Source organism: Parasteatoda tepidariorum, chromosome 5 (assembly GCF_982258835.1).
Source record: "Parasteatoda tepidariorum strain Cologne lab strain chromosome 5, Ptep-v5.0, whole genome shotgun sequence".
Classification (NCBI taxonomy): Eukaryota; Metazoa; Arthropoda; class Arachnida; order Araneae; family Theridiidae; genus Parasteatoda; species Parasteatoda tepidariorum.
Window position 1 is genome coordinate 61,400,864 of NC_141759.1, and position 25,692 is coordinate 61,426,555.

The following is a 25,692-nucleotide window of genomic DNA, read 5'->3' on the forward strand; positions in this document are numbered from 1 at the left end:
GGGGTCAAAACAAATTTTAGCGCCATCTATACACTTTGAATTCTAATAGAGAGAGACAAGTTTTTGTCTCAATATGGCAAGTTTAATTCTCAAATATGGCAATGTTTATTCTCTATGTGAAACGCTGCCTTACATCTTTAATTCTGAAATTCATCTTTGTGTGATATTCTACGTATTTAAAGTGGCGTTTCTTGAAAATGTAATTGAAGAAAGTGATACTATAAATTTATAAACCACTTATTATCTTTGTTTGGATGAGTCGTTGCTTGTATTTAGTTCACTAATTATTCATTAGAAGCGAAACAAATCTATTTGTTAAAGGACAAAATCTGCTCCAATAAAGGCCAAGCTAACTTGTTTTTATGACCGGTGATTCGTTGTCCATTGGTGGTAGATTTCCATAGCCAATCAAGAAAGGACCACTGCTCTTCTGCCAATGTAAGTTCGTATACTGTCTTTGATTTCGTTCGCTGAAAAGTTATCCAACGGGCCGCTTAATTTGAGTTTTGACTCGAGCTTTGGTTTTAATTAATATTTGAATCAAAATGATTATTACACATAATCATAAATTACAGGAAGAACGCTTTACGAAAATGGCGTCAGCTTACTTCAATGTATGCTATATATTGTTTACACTCAGGGTAATTACTGGTGGATCCATTAATCCACTAAATAAAGGAATGATTTATTGTGATATATTATTTTGATTTTTCTTGATTCTGTTATTTCCCTAAATGATTCTATTACTTATTGTTTTAAATGTTTTTAAAATTAAGTAGGTCATGAACATTATGCATTTACTTGAAATCAAGATCGCTTGAATTCAAGCATTAATAAAAATTAAATACATTTAATTGCTTAAGAAAATTTATTAAACTATCTCAATATTATTTTATTTGTGACATTATACTAATTTAATTCTCATATCTATTTTTTAATGGAAATGACGTGAATTGTCACTTTGAAATTCCTAGTGCAAAAATTTGAGTTATTCCTTCATGTATTTAATTAGCTGTTTCATTACTTGATCTGTCATAATTTCGCTTTAATAAACTATTTAGGAGAATTTCAGAATTTTTGTTCAAATTTGATGTGTTTTTCACTTGCAATTCAGGTTTTTTTTTTTTTAACTATGACTAAAAATGAAAGTGAAAAAAATAGAGAAGTAAGTACCATTTTTTGAAAGATGTGAAATATTTTATGACATCTATTGCAGCTTAATGCTTAAAAAATACTTTTATAATGTTTTTGAAAATATTTTTATAAAAAAAATTGCAATAAAATTTTTTGTGTAAGACTTATTAGCTGTTCCTGCTCTTCGATATCAAGTTCTTTTCCACTTTCTTAACTTTTTTTGTTAATTATTTACACTGGTTGAACTTGTAAAAGTTTTGTTCTTACATCTTTTCCATTACATTTTATTCATAATATTTAATAATTTTTGTAAGAAATTCTTGATTAACCTATATATCACCAAAAACTTATTTAGTTTGAAAAATTAATTATAAAAAAGCTTATTTTCTAATTTTTAATATTATGACTACTAATATGTAAGAATTTTTTAGGTGCTTTACAAGTAATTACAAATTCGTAACCTTAAAGAATCTTCATTTTTTTTTTTCTGTTTCGTTGGGCACGATTTAATTTCATTACCATGAACTAATTGACAAATCAGTGTTATTGATTTGAACTTCTAAATTTGATTTAATTCCTGTTAAATTATGTTAAACTCCTGAGTTTGATAAAAGTTATTTAAAATTTATTCATGTTTTATAATATACCTCTGTTTCTTCCAAAAAATACATAATTGAATTAAAATAAAGTGACGCAAATACCAACTATAGTTTTTTGCAGAGTATAAGTTGACATTTTGATCTCCTAACCTAAATTGCGCTGAAAATTGAGATGTTAACTTATGCTTATTTTACAAAAAGGAAATGAGACATAAATTGCTGGAAAATTTTTATGAGAAGAGAATAAAGATCTCTTGACTTATGGTAAATTGTAACTCATTAAATTTTAGTGTTGTATCCAAAAGTGCACTGCCCACGAGATTCTTTCTTATGCTTTTCCTTTGTGGAGTTTTTTTTGTTGTTAAAAATAGTTTTTAAAGTCACTTTTTTTAGTAAAAGTTGCTGCTACTCCTGGTTACATATGCAATTGAGATTTAGTACTACATGTTAATCTATATATTATATTTTTAACTTATGTTTTATATTTTAGAAATCATATATTATATTAAATGGAGCAGTTTCAAGTAGCTTCAAGTGGAGGAGCTGTTGTGTCTCAGGCTGGCACTCAAGTTGCTGTAGCAGGTGGGGGAGGAAACAATGAACAAGTTGCTGTAATGCAAGGCTTACAATCTGCTGTGCAAGTTTCTGGTGCACAAGTTGCACAACTTTCGCCACAAGCACAGGTGAATGTAATTCCTAAAAATTTCACTTTTATGAGTACCCCTGTGGCAAAATTTGTTAGGGCTTTCTGCGACAAACCTCTCTAGCACTAATATCTTTCTTCAATACTTTTAATAGTAACAAATATATATGTTACTAATTTAAAGTGACAAAAGCATTGAGTTAATAAAACAAAATTCCATTTGGATAACATAAATTGTATATATATTTTTTAATATAATATATAATATTTTTATTATATTATGGGCAATATTTTTTTAAGGGGTCCCTTTGTTGTATTTTGTAAATGATCATGACATTTGTAATAAAATTAAAAAAACTAATTAAAAATCTGTTGCAGTAATTCCCAAAAAAAAAAAAAAAACATGATCAACAAAGTCATGCGAATCAGACTCTTTAGAAAACGGTGCGAATCGGGCGTTTTAAGGAGCGATTTCTTGAATCCAGGATTCGAACTTTGCGTGCCGTAATAATACAGTACAGAACCTGTGAACCGGAAAACCAAAAAGCCGGAACAAAATTCGATACATTTTTTTTAAAAAAAAAAATGTTTTTTTCCCCTTATAAGATTTTAGGATTTTTCTATCTCAGAATCAGTTATCCAGAAAAATAACGATGGTCCTGATCGTTCCGGATAATCGGTTCCCTACTGTAAAAGCATTTTAAAAATAAAATTTAAAAAATCGCAAGAATAATAATAGTACCTGAGTCATAAAAAAAAATTTTTAGCAATAATAGCCAGAGGGGAAATGATCGAAACACTATGTATATTTACGATGGAATCGGTGCACGTTGTGAGCAATAAAATGAAGACTAGAATGCGTTGTTTGAAATTTGCATAATATATAAAAAATATTCAATAGATTTTATTCAACCAAATTTATAAAAAAAAGGGGGGAAACTGTACTATATTTATTAAATAATTATTATGCTATAGATCTAAATTTGTAACAAAATCTCCATTCACAGTCATATCTAAAGTGAAGTACCTTAAACTTTCGTGATTTTGAAATATATATATATATATATTTTATATTATCCATTTGAAATTTTGCTGAAGCCAGTCATTATAAAATATTTATTTAAAAAATGAGGATAGAAATATTGAGAGCATTTCTTTCCCCTCTGATGCTTGAGATATTCATCTTTTGAATATAATTCTGCAGCAAAAAAACACATTTGGTGTTTACATTTTTTGTATTATCAATTATGCTAATGAAATGTGACCTCTACTTGTTAATATGCAGTGCTGATGACTTATACAAAGTGAAGCATAATTGGATCTGTTAGGGATATTCTCATGTTGATGCCTTTTTCTATAAATTGTTTGCTAAGTTATACAGTCTGGTTCTTGTGTATAATGACTTGTGTGAATGTTTTTGCAAATTATATCTTTCAATTTTCCTCCCTTAATGTTTTTTTATTATTATTTTCGGTTGTGGGTAAGTTTCTGCCGCAGGTACCAACAAGGAAATCCTCCTTTACTTATCTTTTGTGCTACTTCGTTAACTTTCAATATTTTTTTCCTTACAAAGTTCATGTGTTAAGCCTTAAGCATTAAAAAATTGCTGATAGTGTATCAAAAGTAAATTTCGATGTCAATCAAACAGGGTTGCCACAGAAGACTAAAATGCGACTATTTTTGACATGAGGCGACTATGGCAACATTTTTTGCCTGAGAAGAAGGCTAAGAAATCAACTATTTTCTGGAAAAGGAAACTATTGGAAGACTTTTCTGTACTCCTAGCGATGTTTTTTTTTTAAAGCATAAATTGGGTAGAAAATCTGCACCCCACAAGATAGTTTCTGGACACACTAAACTTTTTTTTTTCTTAAAAAATAAAAAATTTTGAATTGCAAATTTGAGTTTTCACTTTTTAATTTGTTCAATCTGCACAGACTCCATTGTAAGTCTATTTCATTTCTTGGTTGCCTTTTCAATGATTATTGCTACGTAATTCCGCATGATTTTTAAAAAATAAATAAATAAATTTAATACAATGTCACAATGCGTGAATTTCGAATTTGAGTAATCTCTTTTCATATATATATATCATGGTATATGACAATTAACTCATTAACAAAATTTTGGTCACATTTTTGAGGAATTTTTGTTTTTATTTAGGCAACTATTTTCCTAGTTTTTGGCTACTATTTTCATGTTTTAGGCTACTAAAGCAACTATTTTGTTCATTTTTTTCTGTGGTAACCCTGATCAAATAATAATTTTATGTGTGCCTTAAAGAAGAAGAAAAATTTGACCCTTTTCACAAATAGACTAATTTTCAAAAATTTAACTGTGTGCTATTAACTAATAACAAAAAGAAAGCTATTTTGCTGTTCAGAAAAGTATACCAATATAAGACTAATTGCAATTTATTTATTCTTCTTTATAATCAAGGTCCATAGACAGTTAAATCTGTATTTTACGTTTGGGTTAGGGCTTTCGATTGACAAGATTAAAAATTTTACCCAGTAATTTTATTAGCTAGTTATTTTAAAATGCTTCATGGTTTTAAATAAGTAAAAGCTGACATTTAATGTGTAAGAAGTAATTTATAAATAATAATTTCCTATAGTCTTATTAATTTGGTGTTGTCTAATATTATACATTAATTTATTTTGCCTAGGTCTTGCAAGTTGCCAGTGCAGCCAATGGTCAACCAATTATGGTACAAGGTTTACCTCAAGGTCACACAATTCAAATCCAAAGTCAACCTGGACAACAGGTCCCTCAGGTCTGTTAATAAAACACTTATGAAATTTCTTACGTGTTTTAAGCTTCGGCAGAACTTTGAGCAAATGAAGCAAACCTCTTTCAATAGCTGTGTCAAAAGATTCTTTTAGGGGGGATTTCATTTTGCTAATAGTGCCATTAAATGTAAAATTTTAAAATAAACTAGTAAAACTGTCTTTATTTTTATGATTACTATTAATTGACAATTAATTACTGTTCAAAAAGATAAAAATCCAATATTATTAAGTTTGAAGCCAAGCATTAAATGATAGTAGTTAGTTTTATCGACACTTTCGTTGAGCATCTGAAATACATATCCAAACTGATTGTTGTTTGTCATCCTGTTTTCAGTTACATGATTTAAAAATCTGTGTCTAAGTAGCCTTAAATTTCATTTACTTGGCTAAAACCAAATTTTATTTTTAGTTGTGCTGTACTATTTTTAATTGTTGTGTGGTCTTACAATGAGTAGAAAATAAAGTTTGAATTTCTTTATTATTAAATACAGGGTATCTGCGCACCTGGAAAGTCATGAGAAATCATGGAAAGTCATGAATTTCGGTATTGAACAAAATTTGTCATGATTTTAACTATTTTTTTAACAAAATCATGGTAAGTCATGGATTTTTGGTAAAATAATCGAACCAAAAAATCTAATTTTACAATTAAAATTTACCCCCCTCCTAATTTCAGGGTGTTCCGGATATCTGAGTTTGTAACAAAATTCCCACTCACAGTCATATTTTATTAAAATATAAAATGTTTTATCATGTTCTTTAAAAATCATGGTGTTCTTTCAAAAAATGAAAGAAAAAGCATCATTTCTCGAATTATCTTTTAAACTTCTGTGATTTCAGAATTTTTGTTATTATTTATTTTTTTAATTTTATCAATTTCAAATTCTAGCAGAAGCAAGCCAGTCATTGGCGAATTTTTTTTATTCAGAAATGAGAACAGAAAAATCATGAGTATTTCTTTCCTTTCTGACAAGCAAGAAAAGTATCTTTAGAATATAATTCTGCAGAAAAAAAGGAATTATTTGCTTTTGTATTATTTTTTTCAGCTATTGCTTCAACTCTTTCTTAACTCAGTTTTTTAAATTTAAAATCTAAAAATATGAAGATGCAAAGTATAACAGTTTTATTTATAACTATCATTTCAATTAATGTTATTATAATGCTTTTTTAAATTTATTGTTATGTTTTTGTCGGAGAAAATAGTAACTTTGTTAAGTCATGAAAAATTCTTGGGATTAGTCATGGAAAGTCATGAATTTGAAAATCTATAATGTAGCAGATACCATGTAAATATTAATGCAAACAAAATGTATAGTTAATTTCTTCTTCATTTTATATTTTCTATACAGCTCTTTATACTTATAAAAGTACTGCTTTAAAAGATAGTGTAAATATTTTCAAATTTAATTGATCTTAATTTGATTAATCTTAATTTTTCTGATGTTTGTAAGAATTTTGAAATTGGAGATTTATTAATATGTAGATTTTTTTTAATTGCAGCAGCTTTAAAGTTTGATACTTTAAATTACAATGTGTTATTTATTCGTAATATCAGGGCTTAATCCAGGTTTTCAATCCTAGTACCTATTTTTGTGAAAAAAAATTATTTTTGTGAAATTTTTTTTTATTTTTGTGAAAATTAAGTATTGATTTTTAAAAACAAAAATAAAAAAAAGAAATTTTTTTTTTTTTTTGTAACAAAACTTGAATTGTTTTGCTCACGGTTTTTTCAGACGGCGACTGTTGTGACGGTTTCTCCTCAGTTATTTCAGACTGAAAAAATGTTTTAATTGATTTCGTTCCTATACTATCGATCGTGCGTAAACGCTTCATATAATAATCGCTATTCCGTGAGCCACCCGCTCCACTTAAATTTCTTCCTCGCTTCATTATAAAAACTTTTCATAAATCTTGTTAAAAAATACTAATAGAACACGTTTTACGCTAAATCATAACAAGAACACTTGTCTGGGAAAATGAGTTGAGTTGTTTACACGCTGGCTCAATTTAGCCGGTTGCCTAGTATAAAAACTTCACCACTCACTCCGATTGAATGGCGTATTTAGGAGAAGTGACGTCAGCATATCAAGCCTGTTTTCGAGCAAGTGCGGTTGCGCGGAACGCCGTCCGATGGCGTACCATACGGCGTTCACTGTGAATCCACTTTTCCGTGAACCGCTCGGAAAACTATTCAGCACTTTAATTCCTTCTAACTTTCTTTTTTATTTTCGTGAAGATGCATTTTTTTTTTCAAAGTTTGTTGAAGTACTGATTTTTTTTGTGAAGGTACCGATTTTTTTTTTTTAATTTTGTGAAGGTACCGTTTTTTTTTTTTTTTTTTAATTTTGTGAAGGTACCGAAAAACGGTACCAAAATCGCCCTGGATTAAGCCCTGAATATGGCCAAACTAAATAAAAATTCTTATCAATATTTTTTCCTAAAGATAATCATTTAAGAATTATAAACTAATTACAGATTTTTATGTATACTTAAATATATGTAATTATTTAAACACTTACGCAATATTTTATTTTGTCTTTATTTTCACAGCCTAATTTATACTATTTTGTTATATTAAATTTTAGATGAAAAAAATAACAAAATTTTTAAATTTCAGATTCAAGTTATTCCCATTGGCTCGTTATCTGGACAACAAGGTCAACCTCAGCAAGTAAGCAGATTTTATTTATTTATATTTTTTAAAGATAAATTTTGTCTGAATTTTAAAAATATGCATCTATGGTGCAATTCATTTATTTTGTGTTTAAAATTTTATTAAATGTTTTATGTTTAGAAGAATGCTTTAAGTTTAAAGATCTTAAAAAATGTCCTTTATGCATGTGCTTTGTTTGTGTTTTATTGTAGTTAAAGATTATAAAGTTATTACTTTGGCTACTATGGTACTATATTACCATGGCAACTTTCTATGCTTTTTGAGAAGTCTCTTCTTGTGGTAGTTAATGTTTTGATTTAATGTATTATTTATAATTTTGTAAATTTAAATTAAGGTTATTTTTAACACTGCTTCATGAAAATGATTCAAAGGTTTATAAGAAACTCAACTTTGTTCCAGATCTCTTGTGATGAGGATTTCAAATGAGATTTTTAATTATCCTACTCTCTATAAAATATTTTGCCAAAAGCAAAGTAGTTGGCAGCCCTGTAATTAAGGCTAAAAAAAGTTTTTTAGAGCTTAATTCAGGTGGATTTTTTATTTTTTTTTATAATAATTAGGATTTATTTTTAGAGGGGAGGATTTAGTTTGGTAGAAAAAGCAAATATATAGTATATCTTAAAGATAATAAAACTATGCGGCTTCATATCTTTTTTTATTTATGTAAGAGTAGCCTAAAAAAAATTTTGAAATTTCAATAAGTTAATTTAATTTAAAACTCTTTAAAATGTAGTCCTTTTAGAAAAACGCCAACTACGCTTACTCAGTAAACTCAAAATGAAATGGTGTTTAACGACATTTTCTTATTAGTCATACTTGTAATTAGAAAAATAATACAGAACTTAAACCAGCCAGCTTGCAGCATTAAATGCACATTTTCTACATATGGACTTATTCAATCCAAACTGAAAAGCATTTTCTCTAAAAGAACAAAACAAAAAGTGGTTATAGACATGATTGAATCAAAACCAGGAGACTATTAGAGAACTTCATTTAACTAAATTAGGTATTCATTTTTTTTTTTCCTTCTTAGCAGATGAGACAACCTTGCCTGTAATTATGTTCATGCGACACATAGTATCTTGAGCAGATTCAGAATCAATTAATTGCCTTTAAATAAAAAGAAGTTTCTACTCTAAAGAGTGCTAAAACACCAGACATTCAGTTTGGTGATTTGTGCAGATAGGCTTTAAGTAGAGTTCTAAATTTTTTTTATTCCAGATAATTATACAACAACCTGGACAAAGCCAGATTCTTCAAACTTCAGATGGACAAACTCTTGTTTACCAGCCTGTTACAATTGATGGAACAAACTTCATGCAAACTCAAGGAGGTAATTGTTTAATTCATTATATTTCTTACCTGTACAAAAAATGTTTCTCAAAATGTTCCAGTTGTTAAATAATGTAATTAGAAAAAACGTCATTAAAATATATTTTTTCTTTTGTAGTTGATATACAATTGAAACAAAAAACTTGTTTTAAATACACCATTTTTTTTTATAATTTCTTTTCATTTTTATGTATACTTTTCTTGAAAGTATGCAAAGATTAATTTTATTCTTTTCATAATATGCATTGGAGCCCAATATCCCTTCATGCATCACAGTATGTCCTTTCCAGCTGTTGTACCTTTTGAATTCAGCTTGAAATTCAAAATTTGTGCTGTATTATGTTAATACATTCTAAATATATATTTTTATAAAGTTTATTAAGGATATAGCTGTAATGTTATGAGTGTGTTACAAATTTTATCTTGTGTGTAAGAAATGATGAACTAAAGGCGAATATGAAATGCTTGAGTTTTGCTTTTGCATTATTCGCATCAATGAAATAAAAATTGTTCTGATCTGTTAGTGAAATAATATAACTAGATGTATCTTTTGTCAATTATCACTCATGTTAAACTGAGTTCAGTTTATTTCAAATTAAACTTGTGCACATGATATGATAAACTAAAGGAGAATATGAAATGCATGAGTCGCGTTTTAGCTTGATTCGAGTGATATGAATTTAAGTTTTGTTTTACATTAGGATTTTCATAATTACCATTCATTTTACATATCTATATTTTTACATTTGCTATAATGTCCTCTTTCTTTCTTTTTTCTTCCGAAAGTTACTAATATTAATTAAGGTATTCTATACTTTTATTTGATCAAGAGTTTCGTGTTTTAGCAAGCTTCATGTTGGAAGTTTTCCACGGTACACATCTTTCTCATTGCTTAACCAGTTAAAATACTTTTATTAAAGTGAGAAAAATTGTCTCAAGCTGTTGCAAATGCTCAGTTGGTTGAGATTGTATTTTGAAATATTCTAACAAGTACTAATTTAAATTGTATATTTAATTTATAAAAAAAAATTGTTGTGTAGATATGCGTCAGTGTTGTATTCTGATCATCAAGGATCAATCCCTAAGTATTGCCATCAACCTTTTTCATCATAGTTTTAGTGTAACATTAACGACCTTAAAACAAGGCTTATTATTATTTTGTAAAATGGGGGGCATGATAGTCTGGTTGGTAGGACACTGGGCCCATGTCCAAGAGGTCGTGGGTTCGATCCTCGTCGGCCGAATACTCCCCGTGTAGTAAATAGTGACTGATGCATGTTAAATCTGACGAGTCACAAAGTCCTCCATGTTCCCATAACAAATCATACCTCTGGGGGTACTGATCCAGGAGTTTCCTTGTCTTCTACATTTGTTCAAAATTACAAAACTATGGAGTTGAACATTAGTAGTCGAAAACCCAAAATTGGGTCGACTGTTCAACAGCGGTTATAAAAAAAAAAAAATTGGAAAATGGGGGTGAACTGGGTTCGAATCCCAGCAATGGCTGGCTGATGCAAATTCCTCACCCGGTTTGCACCGACCACAGTGCTAACTCCCCTTGCAGTCGGGTGTTATCGTGGTTTTCTTCTCCATGCAATTCAAATTTCTCCCAATACTTGATCCAGAAGTAGTAGCCGTAAACCCTAATTTGGATTGGCCTTTCACGGGCGGTTATAAAATAAAATATAAAATTTTAAATTCTATTGGGAAAAAAAAGGTTTAATCAAATTGGATTAAATATAAAAAATAGTTCATTCATTTTGAAAGAAATTATATAGTTTACAAATGGCTTAAAGAAAAATTCTTTGATAAATCCGTACATCATGAGTATATGTTAAGATAAAATCTTTTTTTAAATTTTATTAGCTTTGTTTTTCTAGTTAGCAATAAATCAATTACAAAAAGATGTGCACTATGTTCAACCTGTTATATGTTTATTTCCTTTTAAAATGAAAATAAACTAACTTTCTCCTTTTTAGGTATTATACAGATACCATCTGTTTCTGTAGCTGCTCCTGCTCCACAAGTTGTTCAAACTGCAACCACAACTGCTGCTAGTCCAACTCCCCAAACAATTACAATTCCTTCTAATGTTCCTCAGGGCAATATTGTGATGGTAAATACTTTTTTTTTTTTTTTTTTTTTAATTTCATCTTATTGACAACTTTTTTGTTTAATTTTAAATCTATTGTGATGGGTTTTATACTTTTTTTTAACTAAAAGTATAGCACTAATTTCATATCTGCTTTTTAGGGCTGTTGTGTAATGTTAAAACTTACTTTCCAATTTTGCACGCAACTTGAAATATAATTTGCAATTTAAAAAGCATCTTATCAAATTATATTTCGCCTTTAAGTCAAGTTTTGAAATAAAATTAGATATATACGGACACTTTTTAGCTTGCAAATTATTGTAGAGTGCTAAGCTAACATTACCAGAAATATGAATACAGTTTTTCTATATATCAAAATTATATTTTTGATTTTAAAGACTGATTAATGTAGACTGCTGAAGTCTAGGTTTTTCTGAGCGGTACCTATTTTGTGAAAATTTAGACATAATTTGTGAAAAATTATATTGAAAATTCAACAGAAAAATATAGTAAAAATATGAATTTATCGTTTCTTAAGGGATACAAAAATAAAAATTTTGTGAAACTATCAATTTTCGTAAAGTTGAATTTGTGAAACTAGCGTTTTTCCTAAAGTTGAATTTGTAAAGGTACTGCTAAATGGTAGTAAATTAAGCCTGGGCAGACCCCTCACTAGTATCAATTAAGTACACCATATTACAATCTTAACCAGAAACTCAGCTGGGATTGTAGCTCCTTTGTGAAGTTTGCAGCTTCAAATCACTAATTAATGATTAATTTCTAAGAATAATAATTAAAAAAACAAAACAAATTAGCTCAAACTATGATGAAGGTGTTCAATCCTTGAAGCCGGATGAAGCAGAACTTTAATGAAATTTTAAAAAGCTGCAGACAAAAAAGCATCAGATCTTATTTCCAAATGCATTTAGAAAATAAATGCTATGGTAAAAACAATTATTCATTTTTTAAGGCCTTATGCTGAGTGCCTAAGTCTACCGAGCCCTTTTCAATAGATGCACTCTTTATAATAAGAAATTACTAGATGTTTTAAATAAAGTTAAATCAACTATCAGATCAAAATATTATAAAACGTAATTTTAGGAAAAATCATTAATATAAATTTTTTCTGGTTTGTATTATTTCGTATTCAATAATTTTATTTTGAGATTTTTAAAGTCAGATCAAAATTTTTCTTTGCCCAAATACATATGTAACACCATAAAAATTGATCAAAAAGTGCAATATATCATAACTGAATTTTATCATCAACAATTTTTAAATTACCCTCTTATACTATTTGTGTATGTATTTCAAAAAGTAATTAGTATCTCTAATTTTCAAAATAAAAGAAAAATTTGTAGTTTATAAAAATAATTGAAGGCATACCAGGGGTCTGTCCAGGCCGAATTTACTACCGTTTAGCGGTACCTTCACAAATTCAACTTTAGGAAAAACGGTAGTTTCACAAATTCAATTTTGGAAAAACGGTAGTTTCACAAAATACTTTTTCTTAAAATTTCATTTTTGTGTCCCTTAAGAAACGATAAATCCATATTTTTGTGTTGATTTTTTAATATAATTTTTAATTTTTCACAAATTACGTCTAAATTTTCACAAAATAGGTACCTGTCAGAAAAACCTAGACAGACCCCTGCATACTAAAAGGCAATTAAAGTAACAAAAAATAATGAATTGATAAACAACTTCAAATATTTTTTTAAATATTATTTAAAAAAAATTATTTTAAAATAACTTAAATATTTATTAATGTCTGCCATAAAAAAAAATTATTATTTAAGTTTTTCTTTTTTCGACGGATGATAGATTGTCTAAAACACTACACATGATGCTCTATTTAAAATACGAAAAATATTATTTGTGCAAATACTTAAATGCATTTTTTTAGATTTTCAATACGACAGTTTTGCCCATAGTTAAAACTGCCACATATCAAACACTTGCTCTACCTATGTACTTAAGAACTAGAAGAAAACATAATTAGTAATTCTTTATTGATTTAGTTTTAAAAGCATTTATTAAAAGTTAACTCTAACAATGTTTTATTATAACATTGCAAAATTAGAGTTATTGTAAAGCATGTTATGGAACTTTTTTTTTATTATGTTAGCAAGTTGTGCCTAATGCTGCTGGAATTAACACTGTTCAACGAATACCATTACCCGGTGCTGAACTGTTAGAAGAAGAACCACTTTATGTCAATGCAAAGCAATATCATCGAATTTTAAAAAGAAGGCAAGCCAGGGCTAAACTAGAAGCTGAAGGTCGTATACCTAAAGAAAGAAGGGTAATTAAATTATTATAATAGCTGACAAAAAAAAACATTTTGCTATAAATGTTAACTTCATTATTGTTTGCAATGCTTTTTATCTTTTCCATTGCTTTATATGCAGTTATTAGTACTAATATTAAATAATGAAGGGTATTTGTTTCAGAATAATGATTAAATATGTTTCAATTTTAAAATTTGTTGCATAAATTCATTATCTTACCTACCTAATGATTAGATCATTATGAATTTATACAAATTTTATAAATTAGTAACCTAGTATTAATTTTAAAATATTTATAGAAATTGTGTGCTTCCAAAAATTTGATAATGTGTGTGTGTTTTCCAAAATCTGGGAAAACATTATTTGTCAACATTAAATTTATTAAAATCTTTTTAATGTTATTTTTTTCTAATTTATCATCAACACAATGATGGTAAATGACAAAAAATAACATTTTAACTCACAAAAATATTGTGTTGAAAGATCTTGCAAGTTTTGAAGATGCATTTCATCTTTAATGTACTATAAAATAGAAAAAATGGTAACCAATAGAAAGAATGATAGCCATTACTGATGAAGGTAAGCAGTCTAAAATAAATGGAACATTAAAACTGTATCTGCCAATAAGAAAGTATTTTAACGCCATTTCTTTCATTTTTTTCTTCTAAATATTTACCACTCATACGTAAGTGCAGAACAGCAGTCATCCTTTTATCATTAATAATCTGAAATTGATTTTTATGTACGGCAGTTATATTTGCAGTCCTTGTGTTATCTCTAGTCAAGTTATGGATTTATTTTTTGTATATATGCATAAGCTGAAAATGAATAGAATAACCCAAATTATGGTTTACTTCAAAATAAAAACTTAAAAGAATTGCTATAAATGTTGAAAATGGTTATTAAGGAAACATTCTTTTTATTAAAAAATTAGGGATTAAAAAGCATAATAGGAAATACTATGCAATATTTTATAAATGCTTGCTCTTTTCATAATTTATTCAATATATTTCAATTGGAAATATTATATTTTCTTTTTAAAAAATTCCATTTCTATTTCATTGGTTTTCACTTACAATAATTTCTAAATGACAACCGAGAAATTAAATGAATTGTGGGTAATATTTGAATATAATCGGTAGTTTCAAAACTCCATTGGTTATCAGCAACTGGTTTTAAATGCTAACCCGCAGAACCCCGAGAACTCTTCCAAGGAACACTGTTAGGGAGCTGCAGGTTTAGAGAATAAATTTAATACTAAGTGCAAAAGAATTTTAAAAAATTTGCATAGTTTTTATAAAATTTACTGAAAGTTCTGATAGATTGAATTCCTGATGAATCGATTTTTATTTTTAAATGAAAATAAGTAGATTTTTGAATAACTTTTTTTTTAAATATAAATTTCAGTTTAAATTGTGGTTACTTCAGCTTGTTCATTAAATTGGTTTTACTCTTAATTAATGAAAGTTATTTATTATAAAAAATAACTGCTTGTTATATTTGACATAGTAATATTTAATATACTTGTTTTACATAGTCTTGTAATACTGTGTTGACTGCATAAGTTGTTTTGCGTTTAGAAATATTTACATGAATCCAGACATCGTCATGCTATGAACAGAGTCAGAGGAGAAGGCGGACGGTTTCATTCTGGATCTTCCAAAGAAGAAATGTTAATGCACCATCATCACCACTCTAAACTCTCCCAAGATTCTCAAACTAACACAGATTCTGATGGACTTGGTGGAGGGAATGGCATGTCAGATTTATCAGGATTAGATGTGAGTATAACTTAGTAATTTAATTGCATGTGCTTATATATAGCTTAATTCAAGTGTCTGTAAATCCCAAGCGTGCAGTAGCCAGAGAGAACCTTTGAAAACTGAAGGTGGCAGAAAACTTCCTTTGTAAAATTCAATAAAAAAAGTTATTATGCTGCTTTTCATTCTAGAGGAATCATAAGATGCTGGCTCCTAGACTGTTTATTTTTCTGTAAGCTTGTTAAAATGTTACTCATTATCATTTTAAAATTGATATTCAACCTTCTTTCAAACCCAATTTGTATAAAAATCGTTGATACTTTTTGAAAAATTTATACTTATTTTAAAACCTCTTTTTTTTTATTCGTTTTTATTAAATCAGTGCATAATTTAGTTTATGTAAAGTACAGTACTCTTTATGAAAAATATAACTGGAACAACTTTTGATGTATTAATCAGATTTTCTGAATTAACATTAAATATTAAGGTTTTAAAGGTAAGTTTTAAATATATGTTAATTCCATCGAGCAAATGATTGAGGTACAAAATCAGATATTGAGATATATTTTTAAAAAATGGTCATCTATTTCTGAAACTGATCCGTTACTTTCAGGCATCTATTACAAATCTATATTTCATAAACTTTAGAAAATTGTATTTATTTCTTTTTATCCTAAACCATTCAACATTTGTAAAAAAGTGAAATTATGATTTTTTAAAAAAAATATCTTAATTTTAATTCTATCTGTAATTTATAATGAATGATTAACATTAGAAAAAAAAGTAGTTTCTTAAATGAAGGTACGGATAAGGGATTTATGCATATAAAGAGAAATACACAATTCAAGGTATTGGTGCTTACCCTTCCAATGTTAAACTAAAATTATAAATTTTGAGTGTTCTCATTCCTTGGGGGGGGGGACTAGTCTTATAAATATTTCATCTAAAGAATTTGTTCAGTATAAATTAATGTTTTGATTTTGAAATCATAAAATTTATTGCAATTCCCTGGGTAGCAGATAAAATTTTCTGTTAGTGAAAATGTATTCTGTCCATTTTTTCTCTGGTTATGCTTAGAATAATAGAAAATATGCAATTCTGGTTTCATTCCCACTTAGAGTATACGGAACTTTTTAAGCAAAAAGACACAAACTGTCATTGTTCCATGATTGGGACGTATCCATATCGCAATTTGTTTTTCAGAACTTCCACCAGAAAGGAGAATCGGAAGATCTGACAATTCTACCAACATAAAGACTGACATCCTTTACCATCTGAAAATAAAAACTTATTTGAAATGTAAGATTATGCTAATTTTTAAATGTTGTATGTTTGTCTGCCCCCATCTATAAAACCCTACTTTGATTCCTAAATACAGTACAACCTCAACTATCTAAACCTCTTTTAACACGAGTTAATTTTTTCATTCATTTCCAAAGTTTTAGTTTTTCCTGCATCTTATGTTTATATAGTTTGTATTAAAAATGACCTACCAAATGTGTGGTTTTAAATATTTTTTCAGATTTTTTTTTCAACAGCTTTGATTAATTATAAAAGTAAATTACAATCCATTCAACAACTGAAGATTTTAAATTAAAGATAAATTTTAATTTAACCCAAAATTTGGATATGAAGCTAAGCACCAATGAAATAGAAAAAACAATTTGTGTGGAACAAAAAAACTTTTTCTTCAAATTACTGTATGAGGCGTGCTTTTATAGAGCATGGTAAAATATATCTTTATAAATATTTTAAAAGTGGGTAATGTTGCTTGCCTCTATGACTTTGGTTCACAGGTGCCCACTGGGTAACGTGAAATGAGTAACAGTTCTTGCATCTTCTAAGGCGAAGAATAATGATCAGTGCCTGCCATTTGGGGAAATATATATATATATTTTAAAATAAAGACTTAAATAATTGTTACGGTGTTAACTTTAATAAATAAGTAAATTCATTAAGCTATTATTTCAAGTTTCAATTATTAAGTGCTAAGCTACAGAAAAATGAAAAAATAATTTGTTGGAGACAGATCTTCCATTCTAAATTACTGTAAACGGCATATTGTATGGAGTATTTTAAAATTTACTTTATAAATATTTTAAAGTGTAGAGATTAATTGTGTGGTTATAATTGCTTTAACTTTGTATAAAGACAATTGTAAGGATAAAGCTTCTTTTTTTCTCCATGGTTTATCAAATAACAATTGATGGTTATAAAGATGAAAATAGCTTAGGTTCAGTCCCAACTACTTTAGATAATGGAGGTTCGAATGTAAGTAAAATTAATGGCTGCTTTACGTTGTGTTTTATCAGCAAAAGAACAGTGTTACATTTCTTTAGACTTTTTGAATTTATGCAAGAAATTTAAACTGCACTACATACTAAATCACTTTGCTTGAATAGAATCTGTCCATAAACATATTACGCTGTTTAAAATCATTTGATTTCCAGAAATGCTGTTTCTGTAATATTGCAGAATATCTATTTTCATATGTAAAAAAATTTGTTAATTAAATCAGTTTTTAGAATTCAGTAAACAATCATCAAGAAAGTGGTTTTACAAATTTATTTCAATGAATTAGCTTTTAAGTTGCTAAGATGTGATTGGTCTCCTAAAGAAATGCATTATGATGGTAGCTCCAAACTGGGTGTTTTTGCATAAATGAACTCTGCACTTCCATCAAACTGTTTCTTCTTCATCTCTCTCAAATGAAACATTTTTACCATATCTGCTTCATTCGGTTAAAGAAAAATAATGTGTTTTCTCTTAGTGCCACAGTCTTACTTCCAAGAAGATAACATTTTGTTCTAAATATGGGAAAATTGTAAAGTTTGTGGTCATTGATAAATTCTATAATGGCACAGTTAGTCATTCTACCATCTGTTGAGACCAGCCTGTTCCAAGTCGGAAAATATAAAACGAATTCTATTTACAATCTAGCTTCAAGTGCATAAATAAGTTGTTAGTGTTGTGATAGCTGGAAGAAGAAAAATTTCTTTTGTTATGCATGTTTAGATTTAATGATGACTGTGTAAAACTATGGTATTGTTATTTCCAAATACATGTTATCAAGTAGCTAGTTTTAAAAGGAACAATATTGATTAATTGAGAGCTACATTTGAGAAAACATTGCATCTTTAATAATTTTTACTAATTCTTTTAAGAAGTTGACTACAAAGTTTTATTTGGTTGCTTCTCTATGTGAGTCTATTTTTAAAACTTTTCATATCAATGTAACATTATTCTTATGTGTTTGGCTCTTTGAGTTTATTTTAGTCATTCTAGAAATAAGTTATCTAATTATAATCAAGTGACATATTCAGGGCAATTTGAGTGCATTATCGAACCCCTCTCAAAATAGTTTAGTGTTAAAACTGGCCCTGTACAAAAAAAAAAATTACGAAAAGTGTTCTTTCAAAAACACTAATAATTGCTCTAATTCTAAAATGTGGCCCGTGGCGACATTGTCGCAGAACGTTACCGAATTTTTGCAAAAAGAGTCTTCCTTTGGAAAGAAATTTAGATTGCTTTTCTGTAGAAATTTTCATTCTATTTTTCTTATGCAGTTATTACTATTGATTTCCTCATAGCTTTTAAAATCCGATACTTTTAATACGATATTGGTTAAAACTGTATCTAGAAATAAAAATTTTTAATGTCTTTATGAAACACAAAATATTAAAAAAAAAGACTAGAATTAACCCTGATAATATATATATATATATATTTCATTTGCGAAAAAGTTTTACTTTGCCTGTTGCTTTTATTATGTAGATACATTAGGTGCAACCCTTACCCAAATTTTACCTATAACAGAAGATTGTAGATTCATTATTTATGCTATTCTGGCATTTTAACTCTTCTGATTCTTTTATATTCCAATTCATGCTGACCTTAGCAAAAACAAAAGGTCTTGGTGATAGTAAAATTGTTAAATGTGTCAATGATCAATATCTTCCTGGAATGGAAAGTATTTCTTGCAAACAAAAATAATTTACTTAACTGGAAATTCTCTAGTTAGTATGGGACGTGTCTTAGTTTTGTTGTGTCCCTGCTGTGTCTTCAAAAAGTATTATTAGCAAACTTCTTACTATTGAAGGAGAAATTAGTGGAAATTCAAAACTTTACTATGTATTGAAAAGTACTACAGAAGAATTAGTTTTGTTTAGTTAAAAGTTCCATGAGTACTGCCATGCCTAATAAAATGTTTACTCAATAAAAAAAAAACTATATATCTAGAGACTGTAACACTTAGTGAATTAAATTTTCATTTTGCATGATTTATTATGGCTTTTTAATGAAGCATATTCTTTTTTCATTTGTTGATTAGTGGAATTATAAAGCTGGCGAAGTTGTGAAAGTTGAAATCTGGGATGCATCTGAAAGTGGAAAAAAAATTAAGGTAAGTGCAAAGGTACGCCTTTTTGTACTTTTTTTTTACTATGACTTATATTACTTGTATTTCTCATTTTGGTTGCAATTTAAATATAAAAAAAAGAAACCTATGAAATATTACAAGACAGACAGGCACAGGGATCTATTTGCAATACTTTCCTATGTTAGAAGCACAATTAACATGAAAAGAATAAAATTTTTAATCTTAACAATCAATGTATAAAAGTAATATGAATATAAAAAACACACTTTTGTACAGGTGATAAAAATTGTAACACAATTGTAATATCGTAAAAAAAAAATTCTATAGTAGCGTGCTACTAGCAAATTGAAGAGTTTGATCTTTTATTTTTATTTATCAATTTCACTATTGCAGTCATTAACCAGGATTTCAGGAGAAATGTACAAAAACGAGTTGCTTTTTTATAATCAGAAAAAGTTATCATTTTTTTCTGATTTTGCATTACAACCTGTTTAATACAATCAATTACTTGTTGAAATCTAATACAAACTTTTAAACCCAAAATCGCATAAAGTAAATCATTATTTAAAATATAAAATTCAACTGACCTAGCTACATTTCCCATTTTTAAATTTAAAGTGCAAGTTTGGTTAAGTTGCAAATTACCTTTTGTTTGCTTTACATTTATAAAGTTTTTTCTTTTTGGACATTTAACATGATAGTTTTATTAGTCACAATCAGGTGTTTGTCATTTTCATTGTTTTCTTTTTTGTTTATGCTGGATTTGATTCTCAGCAGTAAAGAAATTTTGTTTGTTTAAACAATTTTGGTCCCAATGATAGGCATTGGTGATTCTTAGCTTATCACAATATTTACATGACTTAGGAGGTCGCTCCTGGAAAGCTTGGGCAAAATGACTTGTTTGTTGTTTATTTTTATTAAGTTTGTTACAATTGTTACAAAGTTGATTGCAATTTTGACTTGGCCAGGGAAAAGGTTAATTTTGGCGTAAATTATTATTATCATAATAATTTGAGCTAAGTTATTAATGAATGGCCGTCTAAGTGTCCAGCCTTGAAATTGTTGTCTATCTATATCCACTATATTTTGGTTCTATCACTTCGATTATTTTTATTTTGGGATAAGAAAGTAGAAATACCATGAATAATTTTGGAAACTATTGTGAGCCATTCAATTAGGGTTTTGTGCTCCTATAGAACCAAACGTTAAACCTAATTTGTGGGGGCAATCATATTGACAAACCCTCATAATGTAAATAAATAATATGCTCATTACTTAAATTTAATTTTCGACATAACTCTATCTTTTTGGTAAAATAAGTGTGGGTCTTTTGCTGGGCTAAAAAGTTTTACATTTTGAGAATCATTAAAGCGAAATGGAGGTGAAAAATAATGCTTTTGAAAAGTTTTGACTATTTCCTGAAAAGAATCACGATTTAAACGGTTATTTATAAATAATTTTAAAGCTGAGCCTTTTATGATTTTTGGAAAATTATTAATTTTCCACTCTTCATTTAGTTTAAAATCTAGCAATCTTTCATTTAATTAGAAGCTGTGAACTGAACACCAATGTCCGGCTCAAATATTAATATGTCTGGGTTTTTCTTCCGGTTTATCTAGATTTAAATTTTGAGAACTAGTACTCAATTCACTTACCAAATTATTTGAATCTGTTATTACATTATAGGACTCTTCCATATTTAATTTATAATTTTTACCTCTACTTGGGCATTAAAAATAAATTTCTTACCTCTACTTGGGCAAAAAAATAAACAAATTCAAATAAATCTTACCAAATTATTTGAATCTGTTATTACATTATAGGACTCTTCCATATTTAATTTATAATTTTTACCTCTACTTGGGCATTAAAAATAAATTTCAATAATTAAATATTATATTTAGAAGTAGGAAAAATTTAAATTTTACCCATACAATCAAAAAATTATGCAAATTGTAACATATCAGCAATAAAATAGGCGATTTCTTCAAACTTTTTTATACTAATCAAAATTATCAATTTCCTAAGGGAAAAAAATGTCAATAATTGTAATAAATTTTAAAGTTATTTTCAAATGATTTGTAAGATGCAGATTATTTGTAAAAATGAAGAAATCTGTTTAACAATGTGAATAAGCTCAATATATAAAAAAAGAGAAAGAAATTTAGTAGCATTTTTTATCAAAGTCAATAAATATTATTGTTATTTAAACACCTATTACTTTTAGGATCAGAACATATTTCAATAATTTATTACTATTGGAACAAATGTATATATCAAAATAAATAAAATCATTAATTATCAATATAAACACTGGTAAAAGTTGTTTCAAAAAATTAAAAAACAATAAATCAAATTTAATACCACTTTCATTCCCCCAAAGTAAATTGAAATCAAATTTGACGCTTTCTTTAGTCACAAGATTTCACTGATAAAAATAATCATATTTTTCACTACAAATCAATTTCGAAAAGCACCGATCCTAATAAATTTTTAATTTATTGCTGTACCACTTTCTTCTGGAAGAATCACTTTAGTAAATATGAACTACTGCTATTTTTCATATTTGCAAACGTGAAAACTTTCACATTGATGACCATAAATTTATATATTTTAAATAACTTGCATTTTATTGAACCTGTACTCATTTCTCTCGGGTATCACATCATGTCGGCTTCAAAACATAAGTTGGCCGATCAGGACAGACAGGCAGAGGATTTAAGAAGAGCAAATTAAACTTTATTTAACCATTATAATCAGAGAATGAAAATCCAAGTGACACAAAATTAAAGTGCTCCTGAATAAAATAAAAAAATAGGCAAAATCCTGCAAACAAGTCAAATAATATGTTATGTCTTAGAAAAAAGGAACCTGAGTAATTATGATTAGGTAGGTAGAGAGATTAATATGGTTCTCACAGTTAGTAAAGAGAAAACTATAAAATTTTAATTAATGCATAACTTTATAAAAATAAAGATGTGAATAATAAAATGTGAGAAAGCGTTTAGCTTTAAATGCGTTTATATAAATTATAACTTATTGCATAAATTTTCTAATGATTTACAAACTAAGATTATTTATTATTAAAAATTTATTGTTTTATTTTGTTCTGAAATAATACTGAATAAAACAATTGCTTTGTTTCTCCTAGAATGCCAGAATAATTGCTGCTAACCTACTTCCAGAAGAATCAAATTGATTGTGCATGTCACATTGACTTTTTAACATATGACAACCAAAAGTGTAATTTCGGTCTTCAAGGTGAAAGATAGGAACTAATTTATTTGACGAATAAATTTTTTTTTTTTTTTGTAATGTCGTTGATGTAAAGAACTTGAACTGATTTAGTATGCAATTTCATACTAGTTTAAAAATCTCGTAACTGTTGCATATCATTCCATGTTTGAGTGAATTGCAGTGATATATAACTATACAATAGTGAGAAATTATGATACACGTTTTAGGTGTATTATCACTTTTCATGGCAATAAATTTTTCAATTATGGTTTTTGAATGGGGTTGATAAATCTTCTGATGATTTTTTTCTGAGTGTTTATTTTAAATTAAAACTTTTTTATGTAACTTAGATTGTAATGCATAGCTGCCAACTCTACTGGATTTAGTCAATTTTCTGCAAATCTTCTGGTTTAAATCAAGAATTTACTTTTAGAAAATTACCTAAAAAATTTTATTGTTTAGGAATATTTTTATTGTTGTTGAATATTTTTATTGTTTAGGCGAGAATTTAAAGCAGGTAAAATTACTAAATAAAATGAGACTTAAGTTTTTTTTGTTTCTTAAATTGTGTTTTAACTGTGATAACATGATGCGTTTGAAAATATAATGAACAGAATATACTTAAGTGGCTTTAAATTTGTATTTAATGTAATAGACTTTATTTATGTGTACATAATATTTCCTTATTGCAGTTATTTTTTAAAAAAATCCTTACATATGTGAAATATTTTGCGCAATGTTCGGCATTTTTTCTCTCAAGTTGGCAGCTATGTATTTTTTTTATTTATTGAAAGATTGGAAATTTTATATATATTTTATTGTCCAAAGAAATAGTGTTTGTTTTATTCTGAATCTAAAGTAAACTATGGCATCAATAAAGTCCTTAATTGATGTAATATATAAATTTCTTCGAGATAGTTTACTTAACTACTTAATATAATATTTCATTTTAATTTTTCAAATGGATTCATGTTTTCTAAAATCCGATGTGCTTGTATTGACGTTTAAGAAATATATATATTTTTTTGGTAATATCTTGAAAACAGAAGAATTTTCACAGTTTTCAATGTGCTTAAAGACATTACAATTCTTAAACATGAACATTTATAACTTGTAAATTGTAAAATAGTTTTCCTAATATTAGGTATTTTCTATGGTAACTTACGAAGATTTTGTTTCTCTGTAAAATAGTTGCTGTTAATAAGACAAAAATCTCGATTAATACGCTTTAATCAAGCCAATTTAATACTAAAAGTTGCACGTTTCTAACTTTAATAACCACATTTGTCAGCTTGTATGATTGAACATTTAAAGACAGTGCATTAATTTCTGTGTAATTTTTGAAAATAATCTTTTTGTGTTACTAATATTTTCTGGCGGCTGCTCATCGAAAATTTGAAAATCTTCTCTCTGTGCTTAAAGCTTGATTTATACAATTTTATTTATGTGTTACTTGCCTAATTTTAAAACTTTGACAAATTACTTCTGTTCATGCTTTTCCTTTTAGTATATAGTATTGAAATAAAAGCTGTAACTATAATTGTGGAAAGTTGTTTTTTTCCCCTTTAAAAAGGAAAGTATGTATAAATTAAATTCCAGTGCCTTTTTTTTTTTTTAAATCTATGTATTGGTGAAAATTAAAGTAATAAATGTGTGCCCATTTGAAGTTATAATGTTTTTAGTAACGTTTTAAAAGAACAACAAAAAAATGAAGCTTATTGCTAAATTGTTCATGCACTACCCTATAATAATTGAAGAGACTCTTTCAGTTTTTGATATCATTTTTTATGGGTTTTATCTTATAACTTAAAGGTGTTCAAATCAAACGAGTTTTGGTACTTATCTATAAAATACCGAGGTTTGGGGAACCATTAATAAATTACGAACAAAAAAAGTGTTTTTAACACCTTATATCTAAATGTGCACACTAGGCCTAGGAACTGAAAGTGTCTCTTCAATTATTATGGGCTAGTTTATTTCAGTTTTTAGTGAACAAATGGTTTTTCCAGTGTCTTTTGAATTTCAACTGTTTCATAAACACAAACTTCTAAGATTTTCTTAACTAATTGATAGTTTTAACTGTTTAATAGAGAGTTGTTTAATGATCGACATGCTGAACAGTGCAAAATAAAAAAAATTTTGACATTCTTTAATTTTAAGCATTTGTCTAAAAGTTAATGGTATTTGTAATATATTTTGTATGAATTATATGTGAAAAGTTTAAAAATGTGTATCTTTTCATGTTAGAATGTGTTAATAGCTAAACGATAGAAGTTTTTTTTTGTAAATATTTTTCTTTAAAGCAGAGCATTGGTAACTGCAAAATATAATGAGAAAAAGAAACACCATTTGTAATATAATCTCCTTGTAAATAAAATTGTTTTAAAAATTTGTTCATTATTGACAATAAAACTATGTGTACATTACATCCAGACTAATCTGACAACATTATAAAAAAAAAAATAAAAAAAAATTGGACAGGCAGGTAATTTTTTTTTAATGGCTTACACTTCTCTACTACGAGTATAATTGAAGAGAAAGCCTAGGTGGCTCAGTGGATAGAGCGTTCGCCTTCCAATGAGATGAACCGGGTTCGAATCCCAGGCTTGCACCAACCACAGTGGTATATGAATCGTGGGTTAGAGTCCCCTTTCAGGCTTCCCACAGTCCTTAAAAACTGCTTAACTTTTATTTTGGAAAATAAGGGCCCTTAAAAGTACTTAAATTTTCAGTTCAATGTTTTAAAGCAAAAAGTTGTTC

At 27.7% G+C, this 25,692-nt stretch overlaps 1 protein-coding gene across 4 annotated transcripts; it reads left to right on the forward strand.

Moving 5' to 3' along the window:
- Nucleotides 1-91: 91 nt before the first annotated feature.
- Nf-YA (nuclear factor Y-box A) lies at nt 92-25,321 on the forward strand. 4 transcript variants are annotated; one of them, XR_015433739.1, is made up of 11 exons: nt 92-438; nt 2,224-2,416; nt 5,045-5,152; nt 7,786-7,839; nt 9,064-9,175; nt 11,154-11,290; nt 13,395-13,571; nt 15,138-15,338; nt 16,521-16,616; nt 19,648-19,719; nt 22,847-22,947. XR_015433739.1 is itself a non-coding variant. In XM_043049956.3 (10 exons), the coding sequence occupies exons 2-10, from the start codon at nt 2,243-2,245 to the stop codon at nt 22,892-22,894; spliced, it is 1,083 nt and encodes a 360-aa protein (XP_042905890.1). In that variant the 5' UTR covers nt 92-438; nt 2,224-2,242; the 3' UTR covers nt 22,895-25,321. The 4 variants fall into 4 exon arrangements, 3 of the variants coding, with proteins under 3 accessions (XP_042905890.1, XP_042905891.1, XP_042905892.1); XM_043049956.3 differs by lacking the exon at nt 16,521-16,616 and having other exon boundaries at nt 22,847-25,321; XM_043049957.3 differs by lacking the exon at nt 16,521-16,616 and having other exon boundaries at nt 132-641; nt 22,847-25,321.
- Nucleotides 25,322-25,692: the final 371 nt, after the last annotated feature.

Bases quoted from the DNA above. Each gene is read 5' to 3' on its own strand.
- Nf-YA (XM_043049956.3), top strand. From the start codon at position 2,243: ATGGAGCAGTTTCAAGTAGCTTCAAGTGGAGGAGCTGTTGTGTCTCAG. The intron at 2,417-5,044 runs GTGAATGTAATT...TATTTTGCCTAG, and splicing joins AACTTTCGCCACAAGCACAG to GTCTTGCAAGTTGCCAGTGC. The intron at 19,720-22,846 runs GTAAGTGCAAAG...TGTTTCTCCTAG, and splicing joins AAAGTGGAAAAAAAATTAAG to AATGCCAGAATAATTGCTGC.